At 37.7% G+C, this 23,044-nt stretch overlaps 1 protein-coding gene across 1 annotated transcript; it reads right to left on the reverse strand.

Annotated features, from left to right (window-relative positions):
- Nucleotides 1-5,282: 5,282 nt before the first annotated feature.
- Nucleotides 5,283-22,867, reverse strand: L3HYPDH (trans-L-3-hydroxyproline dehydratase). Its single transcript, XM_043985988.1, has 5 exons — nt 22,314-22,867; nt 18,077-18,246; nt 14,949-15,071; nt 11,266-11,403; nt 5,283-6,182 (listed from the first exon to the last, which is right to left on the reverse strand). Exons 1-5 carry the CDS (start codon nt 22,819-22,821, stop codon nt 6,057-6,059), a joined length of 1,065 nt encoding a protein of 354 aa, XP_043841923.1. The 5' UTR covers nt 22,822-22,867; the 3' UTR covers nt 5,283-6,056.
- Between the last annotated feature and the right edge of the window lie 177 nt (nt 22,868-23,044).

Consider the following 23,044-nt stretch of genomic DNA (forward strand, 5'->3'; position numbering starts at 1 on the left):
ATTGCGAATGGATCCAATATTTGGAACTATGCCCAAAGGGCACAATTGTGCATACCCTTTGATCCAATAATACCACTGCTAGGTTTATATCCCAAAAATATCCCCCTAAAAGAGAAAAAGACTTTTGATGAATGACTTAACTATTCTCAGCAATACCATGATCCAAGACAATCCCAAAGGACTAATGATAAAGCATACTATCCACTTAAAATGAAAGAATTTATCTTGATTGAACATAGACTGAAGCATGTTATTTTTCACTTTCATGTTTTCTTTTATCCAAGTTTTCTTATACAAAATGACTAATATGGTAATATTTTACATAATTGCACATGTATAACCTATAACTGCTTACTGCCTCAAGGAGTGGGGAGGGAGGGAAGGACAGATAGAATTTGGAACTCAAAACTTTAAATAAAAATGTTTATTATTGAAAAAAGGCTCTTTGGGATACAGACCTAGCAGTGGTATTGCTGGGTCAAGGGGCATGCACAGTTTTATAGGGCATGGTTCCAAATTACTCTCCAGAATGGTTGGATCATTTCACAAATCCATCAATAATGCTTTACTGTCCCAATTTTTTCACATCCCCGCCAACATTTTTCCTTTTCCTTTTCTGTCATATTAACCAATTCCATGGGTGTGAGATGGTACCTCAGACTTGTTTTAATGTGCATTTCTCTAATCAAGCATTATATTACTGTGGTCACTGCCTACTGTATGCATAATCTATTCCACTAAACCACCCCTTTATCCCTTAGCCAGTACCAGATTGTTTTAATGATTTCTGTTTTATAATACAGTTTAAGATTTGGTACAGTCAGGCCACCTTCCTTTACATTTTTTCATATTCAATATTTTTCTAATTGTTCAGATCTGACTTTATTTGTATGAAAAATGTTTTGTAATTGTGTTTATATAGTTCCTGGGTTTGTCCTGGCAGATGGACTCTTAAGCATTTTAAATTGTCTGCAGTTATTTTAAATGGAATTTCTCTTTCTATCTCTTCCTGCTGGACCTTGTTGGTAATAAATAGAAATGTTGATGATTTATATGGGTTTATTTTATATCCTGCAACTTTGCTGTTAACTATTTCAACTAGTTTTTTAGTTCATTCTCCAGGGTTCTCTAAGTATACCATCATATCATCTGCAAAGAATGATCATTTTATTTCTCCATTGACTAGTCCAATAAGAGAATAAAAAGAACTCGAAGGAATTGGAATAGTCAATGGGGAAATAAAACTATAATTTCTAGTATAATATTGAATGATAGTGCTGTTAATAGGCATCTTTGCAATAAGATACCCTGATCTTATTGGGAAGGCTTCTAGCTTATTCCAATTACAGATAATTCATGCTGATGGTTTTGGTATCTATATGATACTTAAGAAAAGCTCCATTCCTATGCTTTCGAATGTTTTTGATAGAAGTGAGTGTTGTATTTTGTGCAAAAACTTTTTTCTGGGGGCAGCTAGGTGGCGCAGTGGATAAAGCACTGGCCCTGAATTCAGGAGGACATGAGTTCAAATTTGACCTCAGACACTTGACAGTTACTAGCTGTTTGACCCTGGGCAAGTCACTTAACCCTCATTGCCCTCCAGAAAAAAAATGGAAAAAAAATAAAAAGAGTTCCTACTTTTATTTACTAGTTCAATGGTTTTTTTTAATTTTCAATTTTATTAATCTCTCCTTTATTTATTTATTTTTTTTGGGGGGGGTGAGGCAATTGGGGTTAAGTGACTTGCCCAGGGTCACATAGTTAGTAAGTGTTAAGTGTCTGAGGCTGGATTTGAACTCCTGACTCCAGGGCCGGTGCTCTATCCACTGTGGCACCTAGCTGCCCCTTTCCTTTAATATGGTGTTTGATTAGGAATTTTTAATTTGTTCTTTTTCTAGTTTTTTTTTTTAGTTCCCTGCCCAATTAATTGATTTACTCTTTTTTATTTTATATAAGCATTAAGAGAGATAAATTTTCCCCAAAGTACTTCTTTGGCTGCATCCCATAGATTTTGTTGTATTGTCTCATGGTCGTCTTTCTCTTTAATGAAATTATTGGTTATTTTTATGATTTGTTCTTTGACTCAGTCATTCTTCAGGATTAGATTATTTAGATTTCAATTAATTTTTCATCTATCTTTCTATGGCCATTATTGAATATAATTTTTATTAAATTATGATCTGAAAAGGATACAGTTAATATTTCTGCTTTTCTGCATTTGATTGTGAGGTTTTTATGCCCTAATGTGTGGTCAGTTTTTATGTAGGTGCCATGTACTGTTTTTTTTTTTTTTTAGTGAGGCAATTGGGGTTAAGTGACTTTCCCAGGGTCACACAGCTAGTAAGTGTTAAGTGTCTGAGGCCAGATTTGAACTCAGGTACTCCTGACTCCAGGGCCCGTGCTCTATCCACTGCGCCATCTAGTTGCCCCTGCCATGTACTGTTAAGAAAAAGGGATATTCCTTTCTATTCACATTCAGTTTTCTCCAGAGGTCTATTATATCTAACTTTTCTAAAATTGTGTTCATCGCCTTAACTTTTTTCTTATTGAGTTTTTGGTTAGATTAATCTAATTTTAAAAGGGGAAAGTTGAGGTCTCCACTAGTATTGCTCTACTGTCTCCTGTAACTCATTTAACTTTTCCTTTAAGAATTTGGATGCTATATAATTTGGTGCATGTATATTTAATATTGATGTTATTTCATTGTCTATGGTACCTTTTAGGAAATAATTTCCTTCCTTATCTTTTTAAATTAAATCTATTTTTGCTTTTGCTTTGTCTGAGATAATGACTGGTACTCCTGCTTTTTTTAAAATTTCAGCTGAAGCATAATCCTAGATATTTTGCCCTCTAGAATATCATATTCCAAGCCTTCCATTTCTCTAACATGGAAGTTGCTAAATCCTGTGTTATCCTGACTGTGGCTTCACAATATCTGAATTGTTTCTTTCTGGCTATTTTTCTCCTTGTCCTGGGAACTCTTGACTTTGTCTTTAATATCTCTGGGAGTTTTCATGTTGGGATCTCTTTCAGGAGGTGATTGCTAGATTATTCCAAGTTCTATTTTACCTTCTGGTTCTAGAATGTTGGTCAGTTTTCCTAATAAATTTTTGAAATATAATGTCTAGGCTCTTTTTTTGATCATGACTTTCAGGTAGTCTAATAATTCTTAGATTAATTCTTCTGGATCTATTTTCCAGGTCAGTTGTATTTCCAATGAGATGTTTCACATTTCCTTTTATTTTCTAATTCTTTTGACTGTTTTATTTTTTTTCTTGAACTCTCATGGAGTCATTAGCTTCCACTTGTCCAATTCTAATTTTTAAGAAATTATTTCTTCCAGTGAACTTTTGTACCTCTTTTTCCATTTGGCCTACTCTGCTTTTACAGGAGTTGTTTTCTTCGGTACATTTTTGTGCCTCTTTTACCATTAGGCCAATTCTTTTTTTTTTAAGGTGTTGTTTTCTTCATTTTTTTTGTGCCTCTTTTACCAATCTGTTAATTATTTTTCCATCATTTTCTTGTATCACTCTCATTTCTTTTCCTAATTTTTCCTCTATTACTATAATCTATTTCTTTAACTCTTCCAGGTATTCTTGCTGGGCTTGTATCCAATTAGCATTTTTCCTTCAGGCTTTGCTTATACTTATTTTCACATTGCTGTCTTGTTCTAAGTTTACATCTTGGTCTTCCCTGCCACCACAGTAGCTTTTAATGGTCAAGTTCTTTTTGTTGTTGTTTGACAATTTTCCCAACCTATTTCTTGTCTCTGAACTTTATGTTAAAATTGGGCTTGGTTTACTTGGGGGTGGAGAAGAATTGTGCCAAGCTTCAGGCTTTTTTGTGCTTGTTTTCAGAACTTGTTCTGGGGGTCTGAAAGTTTTCAGCCTTCCTATGGTAGTGTTATCCTGGTAGAGGTGGGGTCACTGCTTCCTGGTCTGCACTCTGGACTTTATCTACTAATTATCCCTGCTCTACTGCAGTCAAAAGTAGTAGTCCTCCTCTTGGCCCTGGAACTGTAACCAGGTGCTAGTGTTCCTCTTTGCCCTTGAACTATGATAACACCCTCTATCTCTCTCTTTCTGTATGTGTGTGTATATATATATATATATATATATATATGTGTGTGTGTGTGTGTGTGTGTGTGTGTGTGTGTGTGTGTGTGATACACATACATACATATATATGCGTATATATACACATACATGTCTGTGTAGTATATGTATAAACATTGATACACTATGTATATTTATACACACACACATATATCATGCATATATTGATTGCTTGTTCATTTTTCATTCTCAAAGAGGGCTAATGACACCATGAAGGTGATGTCTTGATTTACAAGTTAATTGGATTTAAGTGAGGCAGAGCTGTGCAAAGACTCCTCCAGAGTCATTAAAGTCCAGAGGCAAGGCAAAGGTCAAGAAGACAGGCAATGACCCCGGATACAGTGAAAGATCTTAGACAAGGTCTTTCCAAGGTCTCAGTTTGTCTGAGACAATGCCCATTTAGTAATTAAATGCTAGGTAAGAATTGAGGCAAAAGATGGCCTAGTTTGTCTGCATAAAATAATTGGTCTGGGAGGAGAAGATCCTCAGTTTCTGACCAGAACAGAAACAAGATCCAAAGAATGAGCAAGTAAGGCTTAGGCTGGCATCTCTTATTGACCAATCAGTGAAAGCCAGAGTGATGGAGGAGCACCCATGCTTAATGGGCATGACCTGGATGAAGATCTAGCAAAGGAAATTCTGGCAGGTCAAACAGGAAAGCAGAACCAGAACCAGGACAGAGCACTGTAATGAAGATGGGAAGAATTGAGAATAATCAGAAAAAATAGATGATCAACAATGTGAAAAGCTGCAGACATGTAAAAGAGGAAAAAGATTAAGAAAAGGCCACCTGAAAATTTTAAAAATCACTGGTTACTTTGGAGAGAGCAGTTTTATTGAATGATGAGGTTGAAAGCCAAATTGTAGAGGGCTTAGAAGCAAGTGAGAGGAGAGGGAAGTGACACCAAGTGTTAACAGTTTTCTTAAGGTTTAGTCATGAAGAGAAGGAGAGATGTAGAACAATAATTAATAGGGATAATCACTTATATGCATGTATGAATCTATAAAAATATATAGAGATACATGCATACATAGTAAAGGTGGTCAGATATACACATATGCATACATGCACACGTGTATGTACATATATACACATATAACATTTGAATATGTGTGTGTGTGTGTGTGTGTGTGTGTGTGTGTGTGTGTAAATAGATACCCTATTTACTCCTTAAGGGCAGCGGCCATAAGTCTTCCTTGCTTTATATTCCCAGCACTTAGGACAGTGTCTGGCACACAATAAGCACTTAATTTTTATTGTTGTAACTGTTAGATATTACATAAGGACCTCGTATAGCATGTTTTTGTTAGAATTAAGCTATGATATGTTATTCGAAAAAGTCTTTTATTCAAATAGCCTCTTTGCCTCTTTATTTTTATTTTTTATTTTTTGCAGGGCAATGAGAGTTAAGTGATTTGCCCAGGGTCACACAGCTAGTAAGTGTCAAGTGTCTGAGACCGAATTTGAACTCAGGTCCTCTTGAATCCAGGGCTGGTGCTTTATCCACTGCACCACCTACCTGCCCCCCTCAAACAGCCTCTTTAACACAATATTGAAAGGTGAGATGGTATCTTAAAAACTCCCAAATTTACAAATCTTTCTGAAATGGGTAATTTTATTATCATTTATGCTAAGCACCACCAGAAAAGAAAAATTATACTGCCATCTTTAGTATATTGTTTTACTAGATGTTTCTAGCTATATTGGTTCATACTATTATTTGTCATGAGATAAAACGTGAAAGTCTTTTGCAAACCTTAAAGAGTTATATATTACCTATTATTTATAAACATGATTTTATATAATCAAGGATTATGAGATTTGTTAGATAGCATGGCAACATACATGTATAAGATGATATACTTTTTTTACACAGAACACGAGGACAATTTTAGATAATGGTTGCTTTAAAAGGGGGCAGTAAGAGATCATGAATATGGTCATTTGAGAAGAAATCCATTTTTCAGTGGGTCCTCTTCTTCAATTATAAAGTTTGCTGAACCTGTGTAATAGGCTTGTCCTGATACTTCAACTACAACTGCTTTGAACTCACCACATTTGGTTTCCTGAAAAGAGAAAAATGGAAAGAATTTAATATAAAAATTATCTTTATACTTTATCTTGTCTAAAAATTTTGCACTCTAGTTTTGGAATTTTAACACAAAACTAAGAATGGTATTTTAATTCAAGATAGATTATTTTGTTCAACCTACAACATTCCATTTCATAAAAAAGTGATTTTCTTCTTGTATCATATTGGCCAGCCTAAAACTTGGGCTAGTATCACATCTGATAAATGAAAGAAATATAAGAAAAATGCCCTTTTTCCCCCTTTTGTATGTAGACATTCTGGTTGTTGAAAAGGGCAGAAAATAGGACATTTGTGTAGGGAAAACTGATTGAATCAGCTCAAGAAGAAACATAGCATCTCAGATAAAATGTTGAGCAAAGACAGATGCTTCTGAAAACCTGAGAGAACTGTCCATCAGATAAATAATCCAAGAAGCCCTATTTGATGGCAGAGCACAGCATGAGGTATGGTGGCTGTAACACATTCTGGTCCATCCCTTAAATTTGTGTGTGATTGTTTTCAGAATTTTGAGGGAATAAAATATAAATCAAATAACTGGGAACTATAGGATGATTATGATAAGGGCTATTAGGGTCACAGCTGAGGGAAAAATTGGATTTAAGATATTCCTTATGAAAAGGCCTTAGAAGCTAGGGGGCACTGTTGTTATTTGTCATTTTTCAAAGAGAAAAAGAGGTGATGTCATGACTTGCACTGACTTGGATTTAAGTGAGAAAAAGCTGTGTGAGGTCATCAACTTTACTCTCTCCTCCAGAGCCATTTGGATCCAGTGCCAGATATAGATAGATAGATAGATAGATAGATAGATAGATAGATAGATAGATAGATAGATAGATAGATGGATGGATGGATGGATGGATGGATGGATGGATGGATGGATGGGTGGGTGGGTGGGTGGATGGATGGATGGATGGATGGATGGATGGATGGATGGATGGATAGATAGATAGATAGATAGACAGACAGATAGACAGAGTGTGTATGTATATATGTTTGTATACACATATACACATGTATACCAGGATGACTGGAAATGGCCCTAGATGTTTAAGGCAATTGGGGCTAAGTGACTTGCCTAGAGTCACACAACTAGTAAGTGTCTGAGGTGAAATTTGCACTCAGGTCCTCCTGACTTCAGGGCCAGTGCTCTATCCACCATGCCACCTAGCTGCCCCAAAGGGGGGGATTAGAAGCTAGAGGAAGAAGAGAATTAAAGAAGTAGGAGATGGTCAAAAAAAGACAGAAACAGGAGAAAAAGCTGAACTAGGGAGAAGTCAGGGGTAGAGAAGGCAAGGAGAAGAGCTGCTTATAAAAGATAGGATGGAGTTGTGTACATGAGCTGATCAAAGCTGATAAGCAGATTTTTCTGGGAACCAATCGATCATGAGAGTCATTATTTGGCCAAAAACTGATTGGCTGGAGAAAGGCAGGATTGCTTTCTAGTGACATCTACAGCCTGAGAAAGTGAAACATCTCAGGAATTAGCTTTTCCCCTCTGTTTCTTTCTCTTTAACTAGAAAGTGTGACAAAAGACAACACTCCCTCCCCGTCTCCCTTTCCTTCCTCTGTTCATATAGGGAATCATACCTTTACTTGAGGGTGCTCTGCCAAAAACAGTCTCGATTTAATGGTTCAAAGTGAGTATAAATGGCAACTGCTTCTGTTTCAGCCAGAAACCCTGAGGGCCTTCCTCTCAGACTTCTTCCTCTCTCCCTCCCTCCCTCCTTCCTTCCTTCTCTCCCTTCCTCTCTTCCTTTCCTTCTTTCTTTTTCTTTCTTTCCTTCTTTCCTTCTTTCTTTCTTTCTTTCTTTCTTTCTTTCTTTCTTTCTTTCTTTCTTTCTTTCTTTCTTTCTTTCTTTCTTTCTTTCTTTCTTTCTTTCTTTCTTTCTTTCTTTCTTTCTTTCTTTCTTTCTCACTCTCTCTCTCTCTTTCTTTCTATTCATTCATTCATTCATTGCTGAGACCTGGGAAAGACCATAACTTAAAAAGGCCAAGGTTTCCCACCATAACTGGACTGATGAGTATCTTGCCACAGGATGAGGATGGCTCTGGGGGAGAGAATAAGGCTGATGACTTTGCACAGCTCTTCACTTAAATTCAATTCAGTGAAAATCATGACATCACCTCCCAATGTCATGGTCCTCTTCAGAAACTTTGGCAAACACAGGTAACACCAAGAGAGGCTTTCCTTCCTCTCTGTCTATAGATGAGGAAACGGAAGCCTAGAGATGGGAAAGTCCTTTGTCCAAAGTCACACATCTTGATGATGGCAGAACTGAGACTGCAATCCAAGCCTCCTGACTTCATAGTTCTCTACACCCATATTCTCCAAAATAAAGTGTATATAACTGAAGGGGCGAGAAAAGATTATTCATGAAGATGAAACAAGCCACTCATCTCCTGAGAGGTGATGAACTTAAAATGCAGAAAGTGACATACATTTTCAGATGTGGCTAATATGAGAATTTTTTGTTGTTGTTTTACTATGCAACTTTAATTTTTAATTTTTCATAATTTGTTTCCTTTTTTGCTAAATGGGGGTAGATATAGTGGGTGTAACAGATTGATTTTTAAAAAATACTTATTAAAAATAAAAGGCTTCTAAGGCAGCTATATGCTGCAGTAGATAAAGCACTGGCCCTGGATTCAGGAGGACCTGAGTTCAAATCTGGCCTCACACAATTGACTCTTACTAGCTATGTAACCCTGGGCAAGTCACTTAACCCTCATTGCCCTGCAAAATAAATAAATAAACAAATAAATAAATGAGCAAATAAATAAATTAACAGACAAACAAATAAATAGATAGATAGATTGATTAAAAATAAAAGGCATCTGGGGGCAGCTAGGTGGCCCAGTGGATAGAGCACTGGCCCTGGGTTCAGGAGGACCTGAGTTCAAATCTGGCCTCAGACACTAGCTGTGTGACCCTGGGCAAGTCACTTAACCCCAATTGCCTCCCTAAAAAAAAAAAAAAAAGAAAAAAAAAAGAAAATCCTTGTTTTTTGGGGCAGCTAGGTGGCACAGTGGATAGAGCACTGGCCCTGGATTCACGAGGACCTGAGTTCAAATCCAGACTCAGACCCTTGACACTTACTAGCTGTGTGACCCTGGGCTAGTCACTTAACCCTAATTGCCTCGCCAAAAAAAAAAAAAAAAAGAACTTAGGTCTTTGGACTCCAACTCCATCACATTTTGGGGCAGCTAGGTGGCGCAGTGGATAGAGCACCGGCCCTGGAATCAGGAGGACCTGAGTTCAAATCCGGCCTCAGACACTTGACACTTACTAGCTGTGTGACCCTGGGCAAGTCACTTAACCCCAATTGCCTCACCTAAAAAAATAAAAAATAAAAGGCATCTGGTGGTGAAGTGGATAGAACATTGGACCTGGAGTCAGGAAGACCTGAGTTCAAATGCAACCTCAAGACACTTACTAGCCATGTGACACTAGGCAAATCACTTAACCCTGTTTGCCTCAATTTCTTCATCTGTAAAATGAGCTGGAGAAGGAAATGGCAAACCACTCCAGCATCTTTGCCAAGAAAATGCCAAATGGGGTCAAAAAGAGTCAGACCCAATGGAACAACAACAAATTAAAAATAAAATAAATTATAAGACTGGATGTAGGAAGAAAATATTAGGACTTCCTTCTATTTTTAGTAAAAAAAAATTAATTAAACTTTACTAATATTAAATATATGGCTTGACACTGGCACCCTCACTAGGATATTATGTTAGGTGGTCACATATCACAGCATACATTAAAGGTATTATGAGGGAAGAATGGGAATTCTGCAACACAAAAGGATGGACAGTAGTTGGCCTCTCGTCACTTTCAGCATTCTATAACATACAGTATTACTGTTTACATGTGGACAATTAAATGGATTTACAGATGAACTAGTCCTCATAAAATGGACAAATCCCTGAAAGGTAAAAATAATGACATGACAATAATTTGGTCAAAAAATTCAAAATCATCTGAAGTAGGGATTTTTATCCACTCATTTGAATGATGAATCTTATTCTGACTATGCTGTGTCTTCAGCTAGTAATAGTATGAAATCAATCTGATTAGCCTTTGCTGCCCAAAATTATGGGTGTCACCTATGAAACCTCTCATATTTCCATCTGGAAAAAAGAATGTTTTAACTTATTTAAAAATCCTCCAAAGTTCCCAATACAGTTTCAATGGATCCTTGGGATCCATTTGTTTAAAAAAATATATTAAAAAAACCTAATGATTAATTTGCAAAACAGCTGATTGACATCATGAAAGACAGGAATTTAGAGTCAAATTTCAACAAAAACCTTTGCCTAGCTGGTAGATAGGACTGAAAAATGAGTATAATAATTTAGTTACAGTCAATATGTACTTCTTCCATTTGAATCTATGTGTCTTTGTGAGATGCTTTCTCAGATACAATTAACATTAAAACTGAAGATTAGAGTAAGGCGAACCTAAAATCAGACCTTTGAATTGTTGTATGAAAAACATTAAACCAAGATTTTCAAAACAAATAAAACTTATTCAATCAAAATACTTTCTATCTTAATATTTTAAGTGAGAACCAAAAGTTTTTGTACTATTAATTTAAAATATGTAATAAACATTATTTTAAATTTTTATCCTTTATGAAATATATTTCAATTTTTCTTATTTTTTAGTGTACATAATAGAATAGTACATTATATAATTTATAAATAAATATGCATACATTTGGGATATGTCCTCAATTTTTTTTTCATTCATGGTGGTGCGTGATCACAAAACCTCTACCTATAGGTTTTCTTTAGTCAGCTTTCCTAGTGCATGTGAAGGGAGACAATTTACAAAAATTCTATTTACTTAAACTTTTTAAGAACACATCTATCATTTAGGGTGAGGCAATCCTGATATGTATAAGAAACCTAATTGAACTGAGATTATAACAATCTTGTAGCATAATATTTTTGCAGAACTGGGTGAAGAAATTTATCTGACGCTCAATTTAAATCTGTTCTTTTCATGGTACTAAATCTGGCAACAAAAAAATTAGAATGATTTTTCTGATCACCTTTACTGGCTTCCCAGTGAACAGTGAGCCTGTTGCACTACTTTTAAAGGTTCTGGTCTGGTTCAGTTGAATAAGTCCTTTGTGATACTGTAAGGCAATTCGAGCAGTCACTCCAGAACCAGTGGGACTTCGGTCAACCTGTTTTAGAATAAACCAAAATGAGATATTTCACAAATGTCATCAACACACTCATTATCCTATGCTATACGGTGCCTCATCTCTTTCAGAATTCTCATGGGGAGGGGCAGCTAGGTGGCACAGTGGATAAAGCACCGACCTTGGATTCAGGAGGGCCTGAGTTCAAATTTGGTCCCAGACACTTGACACTTAATAGCTATGTGACCCTGGACAAGTCACTTAACCCTCATTGCCCTGCTCCCTTCCCCCCGCAAAAAAGAATTCTCATACCAATTAAAAATGTTTTAACTTTTAAAATTCAAAATCAGGTTTTTGGTATGATAGCAATCTGGAGCATTCTTGGTAAATAGCCATAAATTATCTTTTCACAGCTATTATATTGTTGTTGTATGTCTTTCATTCTCAAAGAGGACCTTGACATGGGAAGGTGATGTCATGACTTGCAATGAATTGGATTTAAGTGAGGGGGAGCTGTGCAAAATCACTAGCCTCACTCTCTCCTTCAGAGCCATCTGGATCCAGTGATAAGATAAACATCAGGGTGACTGGAGATGGCTACTGATGTTTGAGGCAATCAGAGTTAAGTGACTTGCTCAGGTTCACACAGCTAGTAGTGAATCTGGATTTGAACTCAGGACCTCCTGATTCCAGGGCCAGTGCTCTATCTACAGTACCACCTTGCTGCCCCACAGCTATTATATATTTCTTTTCTATAGACCACAGGGCACAGTTTACTTTTTGGATGTTAAGCCCCTTTCTCTTTATCTCAGAATCTAAGAAAAGAAGGGGGCAGGTAGGTGGTGCAGTGGATAAAGCACCAGCCCTGGATTCAGGAGGACCTGAGTTCAAATACGACCTCAGACACTTGACACTTACTAGCTGTGTGATCTTAGGCAAGTCACTTAATCCTCATTGTCCCACCAAAAAAAAATATATATATTTCTAAGAATCTATAATCTAATTTTCATAAATTTCTAAATAAATTTACATTTATATTTCATTTTCAGAGTCTTTATTGTCCCTTCAGTTTAATCCATTAAAATGTAAAAATTTGAACAAACCTCCTGTAGCCTACATTTCCTTAGGAGTAACTCCCACGTATAGAAATGTTTTATGATGATTAAAAAAGAAAAAAAAACTTGAGCATACTTTTAACTTACATTCCTTTTAAGTAAAATGCAGCACTCTATTCTTACACATTATGAGGAAAACTTCATTGTCTTTATCATATCCTTTCACCCACCCTATTCTCCTGCTCCATTTTCCTCACCCTAGTTTCACTTGCCTTCACACTTGGCTTTGCTCCCTTCATCTGCCTTAGTTATCTTAGTTTTCTTCCCCTCCATTTTTTTTTTTTTTTTTTGGTGAGGCAATTGGGGTTAAGTGACTTGCCTAGGGTCACACAGCTAGTAATTGTTAAGTGTCTGAGGCCGGATTTGAACTCAGGTCCTCCTGAATCCAGGGCCGGTGCTCTATCCACTGCGCCACCTAGCTGCCCCCTCTTCCCCTCCATTTTTTGGTAAGCTGTTAATATTTGTCCCTGTATAATCTGCACCATCCAATTACCCTGCTCTGTCTCCAGGAATGTTGAGAAATACTGGAGAAAAATATCACAAAATTGAGCTGATATTGCCACTCTAAAGTTATTATACCTAATTTCAGCTAGTTCTCTGCTGCTTTACTATGCTTCCATTCTAACCTAATTCTCTCCCTCTCCCATTCCCCACAGTAATTGTTCCAAACCTTTTTTCTTCTCGTCCTCAATTTTACCCTCTACTTACCACATCTAAAGCAGATGTGCTTACTATGTACTTACTTCACTGAGAAGCCTGGGATATCCAGTGTGACTTCCCTCAGGCATCTTCCGTTCCTCACAATTTCTCAGCATCATCACTCTCTTCCACTCATCACAGAAGAAGTAGACCCACACTTCACTAAGCTTAATACTTTTTTAGACTCCTTGGTCCCATTCCCCTGGGCCTCCTTCATATAACTTCAAATTCTTAAAAATCTTGCCCATAACCTCAATAGGATCCAAATACCATCCCGCCTTTCCCTTAAAGTGCTATATAAATGCTAGCTATATTCATTATCATCATCACCACTACTACCACCACCACCTCAAACTAGGGATAAAAAGACAAAAAGGAGTTCTTTGCCCTCAGAGGAATTTATATTTTTTTTTTGAGGGGAAAGAATATAAATGCAGATAAGCAAATATTAAATATAGATAAAACAAATATAGACAAATTATATACTTATATATAACCTATATAATAGGTATAAACCAAATATAGATAAATTATTTATTTGTATATAATTGAAATAAAATAAAAAAAATAAAATAAATGAATGATATATTATATAGATAATATAGATAAAATTGAATAAATAAATTCTGGAGCAGGGGATGGCAGTAGTGGTGGAATGGGACTAGCAACTATTTCTGACCTAGGAGACAGTCCATACAAAGACACATGGGTAGAAGATGGAATGTAAATTATGGGAAGCAGCAATGGAATAATTTCGTTGGAATATAGGATGTATAAAAGGTAGTAATAAGCAATAAATCTGGAAAAGTAGTCTGAAGTCAGATTATGAAGGCCTATAAATGACCCAGAGGAGCGTATATTTTATACTAGAGGTAAATGGGAGCTTTTGGCCCCATCGGTGTAGGGAAGACAGATTGTCTGACTTGGGCTTTAAGAATCTGGAAGATGTCTTGAGGTTAGATTGGAATGGGGAAAGATTAGAGCCCAAGGTGTCTTATTGAAATAGTCCACTTGAAAGGTGATGAGGGCCTTAATTAGGGTAGAAGCTGCATGAGTAGAGAGAAAAGAACAGATGAGAGAGATGTTGGGGAGGTGGAATCAACAGTACTTATGTTTTTAACATAACAAATCTTATCACTCATCTAGCTCTGGAAACCTAATATCAATAGGCAGAAATTATCTTTCTTAGGAACAAAAAGGATTTGTATGTCACACATTATATTATGTGACTCAGAATTAAGCTAACATTATTAACAGAAGATAGCTTGAGTTTGTATGGTGCTTCTTACTTTCCAAAATGCTTTTATATCTATTATCATAATTTATAAAAGGTATGACAATTATTACTAGCCCTGTAAGATTGAGTAGCATGGCTAGAAGACAGCACAGTATATCCACTTAATCTATCGAGTGCTTGGCCTGGAGTCAGGAAGACTCCTCTTCATGAGTTCATATCTGGTCTCAAACACTTACTAGTTGTATAACCCTGGGCAAGTCACTTAATCCTGTTTGCCTCAGTTTCCTCATCTGTAAAATGAGCTAGATAAGGAAATGGCAAGCCACTCTAGTATCTCTGACAAGAAAACCTCAAATGGAGTTACAAAAAGTTAGACATGACTGAAAAATGACTCAACAACAACAAAAAGCATGGCTAGTTAATGACAGAACTAGACCTAATAATATGATTTCCTGAACAATTAGCTCAGTGTATTTTCTACCACTTCCTAAAGTAGGTGGTAGCTTCTATGTGTAATAGTTATTTTGTTTCAATACCTGAGCATCTGCAAACACGCAGATGTTGGTTGTTGGTTCTTCACTAAAAGCATCATTTCCATCTGTTAATATCGTTCCATATAGAAATGCAAGCTCTTCGCTATCCGGATGACAAATTTTAACCTGGGAAAAAAGCAAATAAAAGATATTTTAGTAAATGTGTGAAATATAGTAAAATAGCTTTTTATTCAAATGGATCTTTATAAAACTATATAGATGTAGGTGTTCAAAGACATCATTTTTCATTTTATTGAGTGCCTACTATGTGCAAGGAACTATGCAAAGCATGTGAAATTGTATCATGCTAATAAATATGTAAACGCAGGGGAAAGGGTTATTTGGTGAAATCAAAACAATCCTGTTACTCTATCTTTTTTGGAATGGGCCTGTTATTCATTGATATAGGGAACTTGTGATGGGGAGGGGCATAAAGGAAGGGAGAAGGCTTTAAACAGAGTTTACTATATTCTAGGTGCTGTGCTAAGCATTTTTTTATAATTATTATCTCATTTGATCCCCACAGGAACCCTGCAAGGTAGGTGCTATGATTATCCCCCTTTTACAGATGACATAAATGAGGCAGATAGAGGTTACATGACTTGACATGGGTCACATGGCCAGTTAAAAGTCTGAGGCTGAATTTGAACTTCCTGACTCCTGGCTTAGCACTCAAACCACTGTGCCACCTCTAATTACCAGTATATGTAAGAAGAAGGACTTAAAACCATGTCTTTCTTACTCTGAGTCTAGCTCTCTACTGACTAGGGCACTTTCTTTAATTCCAAAGAATAATATACCAGTCATATTATTTGATTTTTTTGCTTTTCCCTTCCCACAGATAAACCTATCAACTTTATTATAGTGCACTGCATTTCTAAAATTCTACAAAAATCATTCTACTGTATAATACTTCATTCTTACTGTATAGTCATTAATTCTTCATACTTTTCCTAGTTCTTTTGATATTTATAAATTCAGGTCTTCAACCTCTGGAGTTACTTCTCTTATTAAGAAATTAATGCCTTTATCTTATTTTTCTTATAGAAAATGTTGTGATAAATTGATCTCTTGTAAAAGTTAGTTGTGGGGGCAGCTAGGTGGCGCAGCGGATAAAGCACTGGCCCTGGATTCAGGAGGCCCTGAGTTCAAATCCAGACTCAGACACTTGACACTTACTAGCTGTGTGACCCTGGGCAAGACACTTGCCCTCATTGCCCCGCAAAAAAACCAAAACCAAAAACAAAAACAAAAAAGTTAGTTGTATTCAACTGGTAGCTCAGTAAGACTACTAAACACTCCGAACAAAAAAACGGATGCAAACCAAATATTTTAGCCAGGTTTGTTAGTGCATGACTAGTATCCCTACTACTGGGAAGCCTCAGGCTAAGATTGGTAGATCACTTAACTCAGGAGTTCTTAGCAGTGGGCTAGGTTGATCTGGTGTCTGCACTAAAACTGGTCTCTGGTGAGTCCCTGGGGGAGAGAATTTGGGGGGTCTATACCATCCCGCCTAAGGAGGGGCAAACTAGCCAGGCTAAAAATAGAACAGGTAAGGAATCCTTGGATGGTCATTAATAAGATAGGACCATAGGCTTCTACATTTGCAGCCTAGGAAAATTGGGGATGTCCAGTCTCAAAATAAAGTTATACTAAAACTTCAGAGTTGCTCTATTATTCTTATATAGGGCATTATCCTAACAAGTTGATGAAACATCATTGGAAATGGATCTGGTGTCATTTCTTACTCTTTATATTAAATATTACAATTCAAGAGAAAATTATTGGAAATGTTAAAAATAAAATAATGAATTGTCAATATAAGTATAGCTAATTTAAGTACTATACAGCCTTTTATAAGTTATTCTTTAATCTAAAAAGTTAATAAAATTCTCACAAAACAAAGCAAAGAAAAATGTATTATATTTATAGATTCTAACTCAAAGTTAGGGCCTTAATGTCCAATGGCAAATTTCTGTTGGTAGTGAAGGATAAAATCTTTTAGTCTATTAATAAAGAATATAGTGTTAAACTTGGTGTCTTTATTTATTGCTGATCAGACTACCAAAATTGTTTACATAAATCAACATCTGAATTGATAAGCTGCTATGGGGCAGCTAGGTGGTACAATGGATGGAATGCAGGGCTTGAAGTCAGAAAGACTCATCTTCCTGAGTTCAAATCTGGCCTCAGATACTTATTAGCTGTGTGACCCTGGGCAAGTCACTTAACTTGCTTGTCTCAGTTTTTTCACCTGTAAAATGAGCTGAAGAAGGATATGGCATACTACTCCAGTATCTTTGCCAAGAAAATCCAAATGGGGTCATGAATAATTGAACATAACCAAATAACAACAACAATAGTATACCTTATTATCTGTACTAGAAAATTTCAGTAAATTAGATTACAGGATACATTTAATTACATTTACATTAAATTATTTTGAATTTCTGTTCCGAGTGACAAGAGAGGGAGCAAAGCACATATATAGTACTATATATAAAAATCATTAATTTCAGATTGTTTGGCTATGTAGTCAAGGAGTCACATGTACTGTAAATGAACAAGTGTTGAAGAAAGGTCAGTAATAACTTGAAGAAATATATTCAACAAACAGAATGAGATCATATTTATTTTCATTCTGTCTCTATCCTCTATGAGGAATTTTAAATCTTAATGACAATGATCTTTAGGATGAGAAAACAATTAGGTTTCTCATTCTCAGTACCACTTTGGTGTATTTAAGTGTTTTTCAGGAAGTCTGATAATGAACTCTAAATTTAACAAGGCTGGTCCTTGGATGACAGATGTATAGGCCACTATTGTTCCCAGGCTCAGCGTTCACATTTTGGCAAGACCTGACAGAGCTTAAGTTCCATTGTCTTAGCCTTCAAAAACCCAGAGTCACCTTTATACCTTGATGAGGCATCAAAAAGTAGGAATTTAGCAGAGGTGTATCACCAGGTTGGCCCCAAGGTCACAAATTCTTTGGCCACAGCAACAATTGACAAAGACCATCTGTTAAAGTATGAACCAGTTGTCATCTGTGTGAATGGACAGACTACCCATACTGAAAAAAATCATGGATTCTTGAAGATCTGAAGGAAGCTATGAAGGTAGATGCTATCTACCTGTGCTTTAACTGCTTCTGTAACTTCAGTTGCTGCATCTACAAGATCCCTTGTCTTCGAAGAACAGACATCTAATCCAAACCTTTTAGCATTAACAAATGCATAAAATGCACCACCATATCCAATGTCTACTACAACCTCCCCTTTTCCAGGAACATCCACCTTGAGATCTAAAAATGTTTAAGAAAAAGACATTTTGCATTCAGTATTCTTGACAATAAAACACTGTCCTTTTCAGATATTTAGAAAAAAAAAACATCATTACTTTAAAAGGTGATATAAGGGCAGCTAGATGGCACAGTGAGTGGATAGAGCACCAGCCCTGGAGTCAGGAGGACCTAAGTTCAAATGTAACCTCAGACACTTAACACTTACTATCTGTGTGACCTTAGGCAAGTCACTTAACCCCAATTGCCTCACAAAACAAAACAAAAAAAGGTGATATAAAACTGGAAATTCACTTTCAAAATGAGTAAGTTCCAAGTGGCATAAAAGGCCTTTATTTTCACATTTTTAACTTAAATGAGGTTCAGACACAACTATGTACTGTTATTTCTAAATTGACATGGGGCTTAGGATAAATCAGAAGAAATTTCTCCTGTGAGAAGCAAAACCAAAGATGGCCAGGTAATGGGTCAGACATATTGAGGAATCAAGGGACTATTAAAGTTTAGATTGACCAACTAGATATCAGGATGGACACACCTAAGAAGTAAGGGGAGATACAATTCTATAACAAGAAAGTCAATTAGGCATGGCTACTACCTGACCAGAGCTAGGAGACAGAGATAACCCCAAAGGTCAGGACCATCATTTACAAGCATCCAAGCTTTCCCCAACCCACCCTAAAAGGGAACTTTCCAGTTTTCAAGTGGACAACCCATCTACCCTTTAAGCTTTTGCCTTCTCTCCTTTCTAGGAGGAGAAGGATGTTTTTAAGCCCTCCTCCCCATGGGTAAAGTCTTTGACTTTCCACTTGCTCACTTTCTCTAGTGCCAAATAAAAGACCACTTTAATTCTAATTGGACTGTATGCTAGAGTGTAATTTTTTATTGAGGAATACCTAAAAACCACCTCTTCTCCCTCGGGACATAAATTATATTTGAATTTATGAATTTCACAAGTTCCTATGGTGCCCACTTTTTTTTTTGTCTAAGTAATTTCACAGGTATATCTTCATGTTAGTTTCAAATTCTAGATTTTTTGGTTATGGAGTAGCTTAAATTTTATGTGGCTTAAGTGTGTTATAGGTAGGGTTTTAAAAGTAGTATTTGTTCTTGCTCAGTTCTCATAGTATGAATCACATGCAAATCAGAAATATAAATTCCCTTGGTAATGACTCGATAAAATTTGAGGTCTATATATCAGTACAATTTTGAAAAACAGAAATGGCTAAATAAAGCTGCCTCATTGCTCATTTGAATATTTTTTAAACTTGAGGGAGTGGCTTCCACCATTGGCAAACTGAAAAGGAGGATAATATATAAACAATTAACCCTTCTACCCTGCTAGCTGTTGGACAAGCACAAATTTAGTGAAATTTTGGAGAGTGCAGCTAGCTTACTGACTTTGCAAGTATAATGTTTTTCCCCTTAAAATGGTTTGTTCCTAGAGTTTACATAGGTTGGCTAATCCCACTCTATTTACTGGTATATTAAGGTTCTAGTTCAATTCAGTTCAGTTTCACATGCACTTGTTAAATAGGCACTGTGTTCAGACAGATCCCTCTGACCTACAGGGGACAAAGACCAACCTTACGGCCTATAAAAATTCTGACTTTGGGTATTGTTGAATCTCATAACCTATGAGAGGCTGCAGAGATAAAAGGAAGTCAAAGGAAGAGAAATTCACCAAGACTGGACCTGGAACCTGGAACCTGGACAAGCTTCTTACCTCTCTTTACCTTAGTTTCTTCATCTGTAAACTGGAGATAATAATAAGAGTTGTCATATAGATCAAATGAGATCATTGAAAAGCCCAGTAGCACAATGCCTGGCACAGAGTAAGTGCTTTATAAATGTTAGTTGATATTATTAATCCCACAACTACCATTCACTGGCTTTTAAAAACCTGAGAGTTTAGTTCATTGTTCCCAGGCCTTAGTTTCTTCATTTGTAAAATGAGACAGTTGTTTTTGATGAGTTATAAAATCCCTGCCAACTCTGCCATATTATCCTAGATTCACAGAGAGAAAGCATTCTGCTAGGAAGGCACATCTAAGCAGGGAGAAACTTAACAGAAAAACCATTAGCAAAACTGGGGTAGTAGAGGTTCATAAATATAAAGAACAAACATCACTGGTAAAATGTTGGCTTCTAGAATATTTCATTGTTATAATCTCATAATGATGTCTGTTAAAACGACACTATCCTAGTACCAGAAGAGAGAGGTAATATTTATTTTTGACATTGCAAATAACTTGTATTTTTCAAAGTAGAGGACTATGACCCAAACAAGGTAACCCCCAACCGTAATTTTGGAAAAAGGTCAGAAATGTCCCCCTGAAACTAGTAAGAATCAATGAAAATTCAGTTTGAAAGAACATATTGAATTATATGTTTTAATGCAAGATAAATATAACAGAAATTAATGATTTTATATACATCTTCGCCTGTGCCACTACTCTAGAATCATGGTTGGTCTTTACATCGGTCAGAGTTAAGTGTTTGTTTTTTAACGTTGTTATTGTATACATTGTTCTCTTTATTCTGCTTACTTCACTCATCAATTTCCCAGGTTTCTCTGAAACCATCCATTTTATCATTTCCTACAGTGCAAGAATATTTCATTACATAGATAAAACAATTTGTTTAGCCATTTCCCAACTTATAGGCACCCCCCTAATTTCCAGTAGAACTCATATCTTCTAACTGCTAATTCATGCTTTCATCACAATTCTATGTTCCTTGGAGTGTGTGTGTGTGTGTGTGTGTGTGTGTAATAAGTGATTTACCCAAGGTCACACAGCTAGTTAAATGTCAAGTGTCTGAGTTAGTGACTTGCCCAGGGTCACACAGCTAGTTAAGTGCCAAGTGTCTGATGCGAATTTGAAGACAGGTTCTCCTGAATCCAGGGCCAGTGCTTTATCCACTGCACCACCTAGCTGCCCCCCACCCAGTGCCTTATTTCAATTGTAAAACCCCCAGGTGCTGTTGTATATTTTCCAGGCTGAGATTTCCCTGTTTTCCTCCCTTTGTTAGCACGGATGATTGGTTGAACTTTGGAGGGTTATTATTGTTACTATCATCTCATCTTTTTGATGTTCAGATAGAATGATGCTGAGACAAGTTGCTATACTGTTCTTACTATCATTTAGTGTTCTGTAGGCTACTGCCGAGGTTGTCACCACGCCCCTTTGGCAGTCAGGTGAAACCTATGCACTTTCGCAGAATGATTCTTAACCGTATAAAATGCATAGGATTATAAAAGAAATCAAATATATTAGAAGCAGCTAGGTAGTGCAGTGGATAGAGCACTAGGCTTGGAATCAGGAAGACTCAACTTTCTGAGTTCAAATTTAGCCTCAGTCTTACTAGCTGTGTGAATCTGGGCAAGTCACTTACTTAATTAACCCTGTTTGTCTTAGTTCCTCATCTGTAAAATGGGGAGGGGGCATTAACAGCACCTATCTTGCAGTATTGTTGAGGATCTCATGTAAAAGATGACACTTAGTAGTTGCCATTTAAATGTTGTTGTCAGGCCCTGTTGCCCGGGGTCACAAGATCTAGTATCTGAGGCCAGATTTGAATTTGGGAAAGATGAATATTCCTGACTTCAGTCCCGGCTGGCACTGTGCCACTCAAGGTGCCCTATATATTAAAATGTCAGTTATGATTATATTGATTATACTGAAAGTGGTCAAAATATGCGTTAATTTTTTTTAGAAGGACCCCAAGGTTAAGGACCCCTCTTTTAAGGTGTTGGCTTGTAGCATATCAATGTAATCACTTTGTAATCTTCCCGAGCATGCAGGGAATACTTGCGGGCAGCATCGTGTTTTTTGGTCGTTTATATATGATTAATATGCAATTCCCGTATCACATGTAATCATTACATTTCATCAATGGCCCCGGGTTAGTTGTGTTGTGCATTGCAATTAGTGAAGACAGGATAAAGACTTTAATCACAATAAGCATTTTAATCAGCGCCAGGGTCGTCGTTAGTAGGGTTACTCGGCTGCACTTCCGCACTCCAGGCCTCGGGCCCTGAGGGGCGCCAGCGGGGTGGTCCGGGTTACCTGTGGCCAGGGCAAAGGCCGGGACGCTGTGGAAGCGAACGGGCCCCCGGCTGCGACCCCCCTCGCACTCCACGAAGGCGGTGACCAGGCCGCAGGGGCAGTGCAGGCGCACCTGGGCCTCGCTGGCGCCAGGCTGGGGCGGCGGCACCAGCCCGTAGTCGAGCGCGAAGCGTCCCAGGGCCAGCACGCCGTGGCCGCACATGGAGCTGTAGCCCTCGTTGTGCAAGAACAGGACGCCCAGGTGCGCGTCGGGAAGCTCGCTGCGCACCAGCAGAGCCCCGTACATGTCCCGGTGCCCGCGCGGCTCGTGCATCAGGCGCCGCCGCAGCGCATCCTGGTGCTCCCGCACGTAGCGGCGTTTAGCCAGCAGGGTGGGGCCGCCCACTTCTGGCCATCCCTCGAGCACGATCCGCAGGGGCTCCCCGCCCGTGTGCATGTCCAGGACCGACAGCACCGTGGTGCCCGAGGAGTGAGGGGGCGGCTGGGGAATTTCCCGTGGGAGTTCCATAGGGTAGAGCTGCAGGTTAGCGAGTCCTGGAACCCGCCCAGCGAGTGTTGTGGCTGGGCTGGGGAGTTGGAGGAGGCGTGGCCTCGGAAACAGGAGCTGCCACTATTGGCCAAGAGGGGCTGGGGGCGGGGCATCACTAGTGTCACCACAGTTACGGGGCGGGGGGAGGAGCCGTGGAAGTACCGGATGTGGTGGGGCCCCTCCGCTTATCCTGGTCCGGAAT

This window comes from Dromiciops gliroides, chromosome 2 (genome assembly GCF_019393635.1).
Source record: "Dromiciops gliroides isolate mDroGli1 chromosome 2, mDroGli1.pri, whole genome shotgun sequence".
NCBI lineage: Eukaryota > Metazoa > Chordata > Mammalia > Microbiotheria > Microbiotheriidae > Dromiciops > Dromiciops gliroides.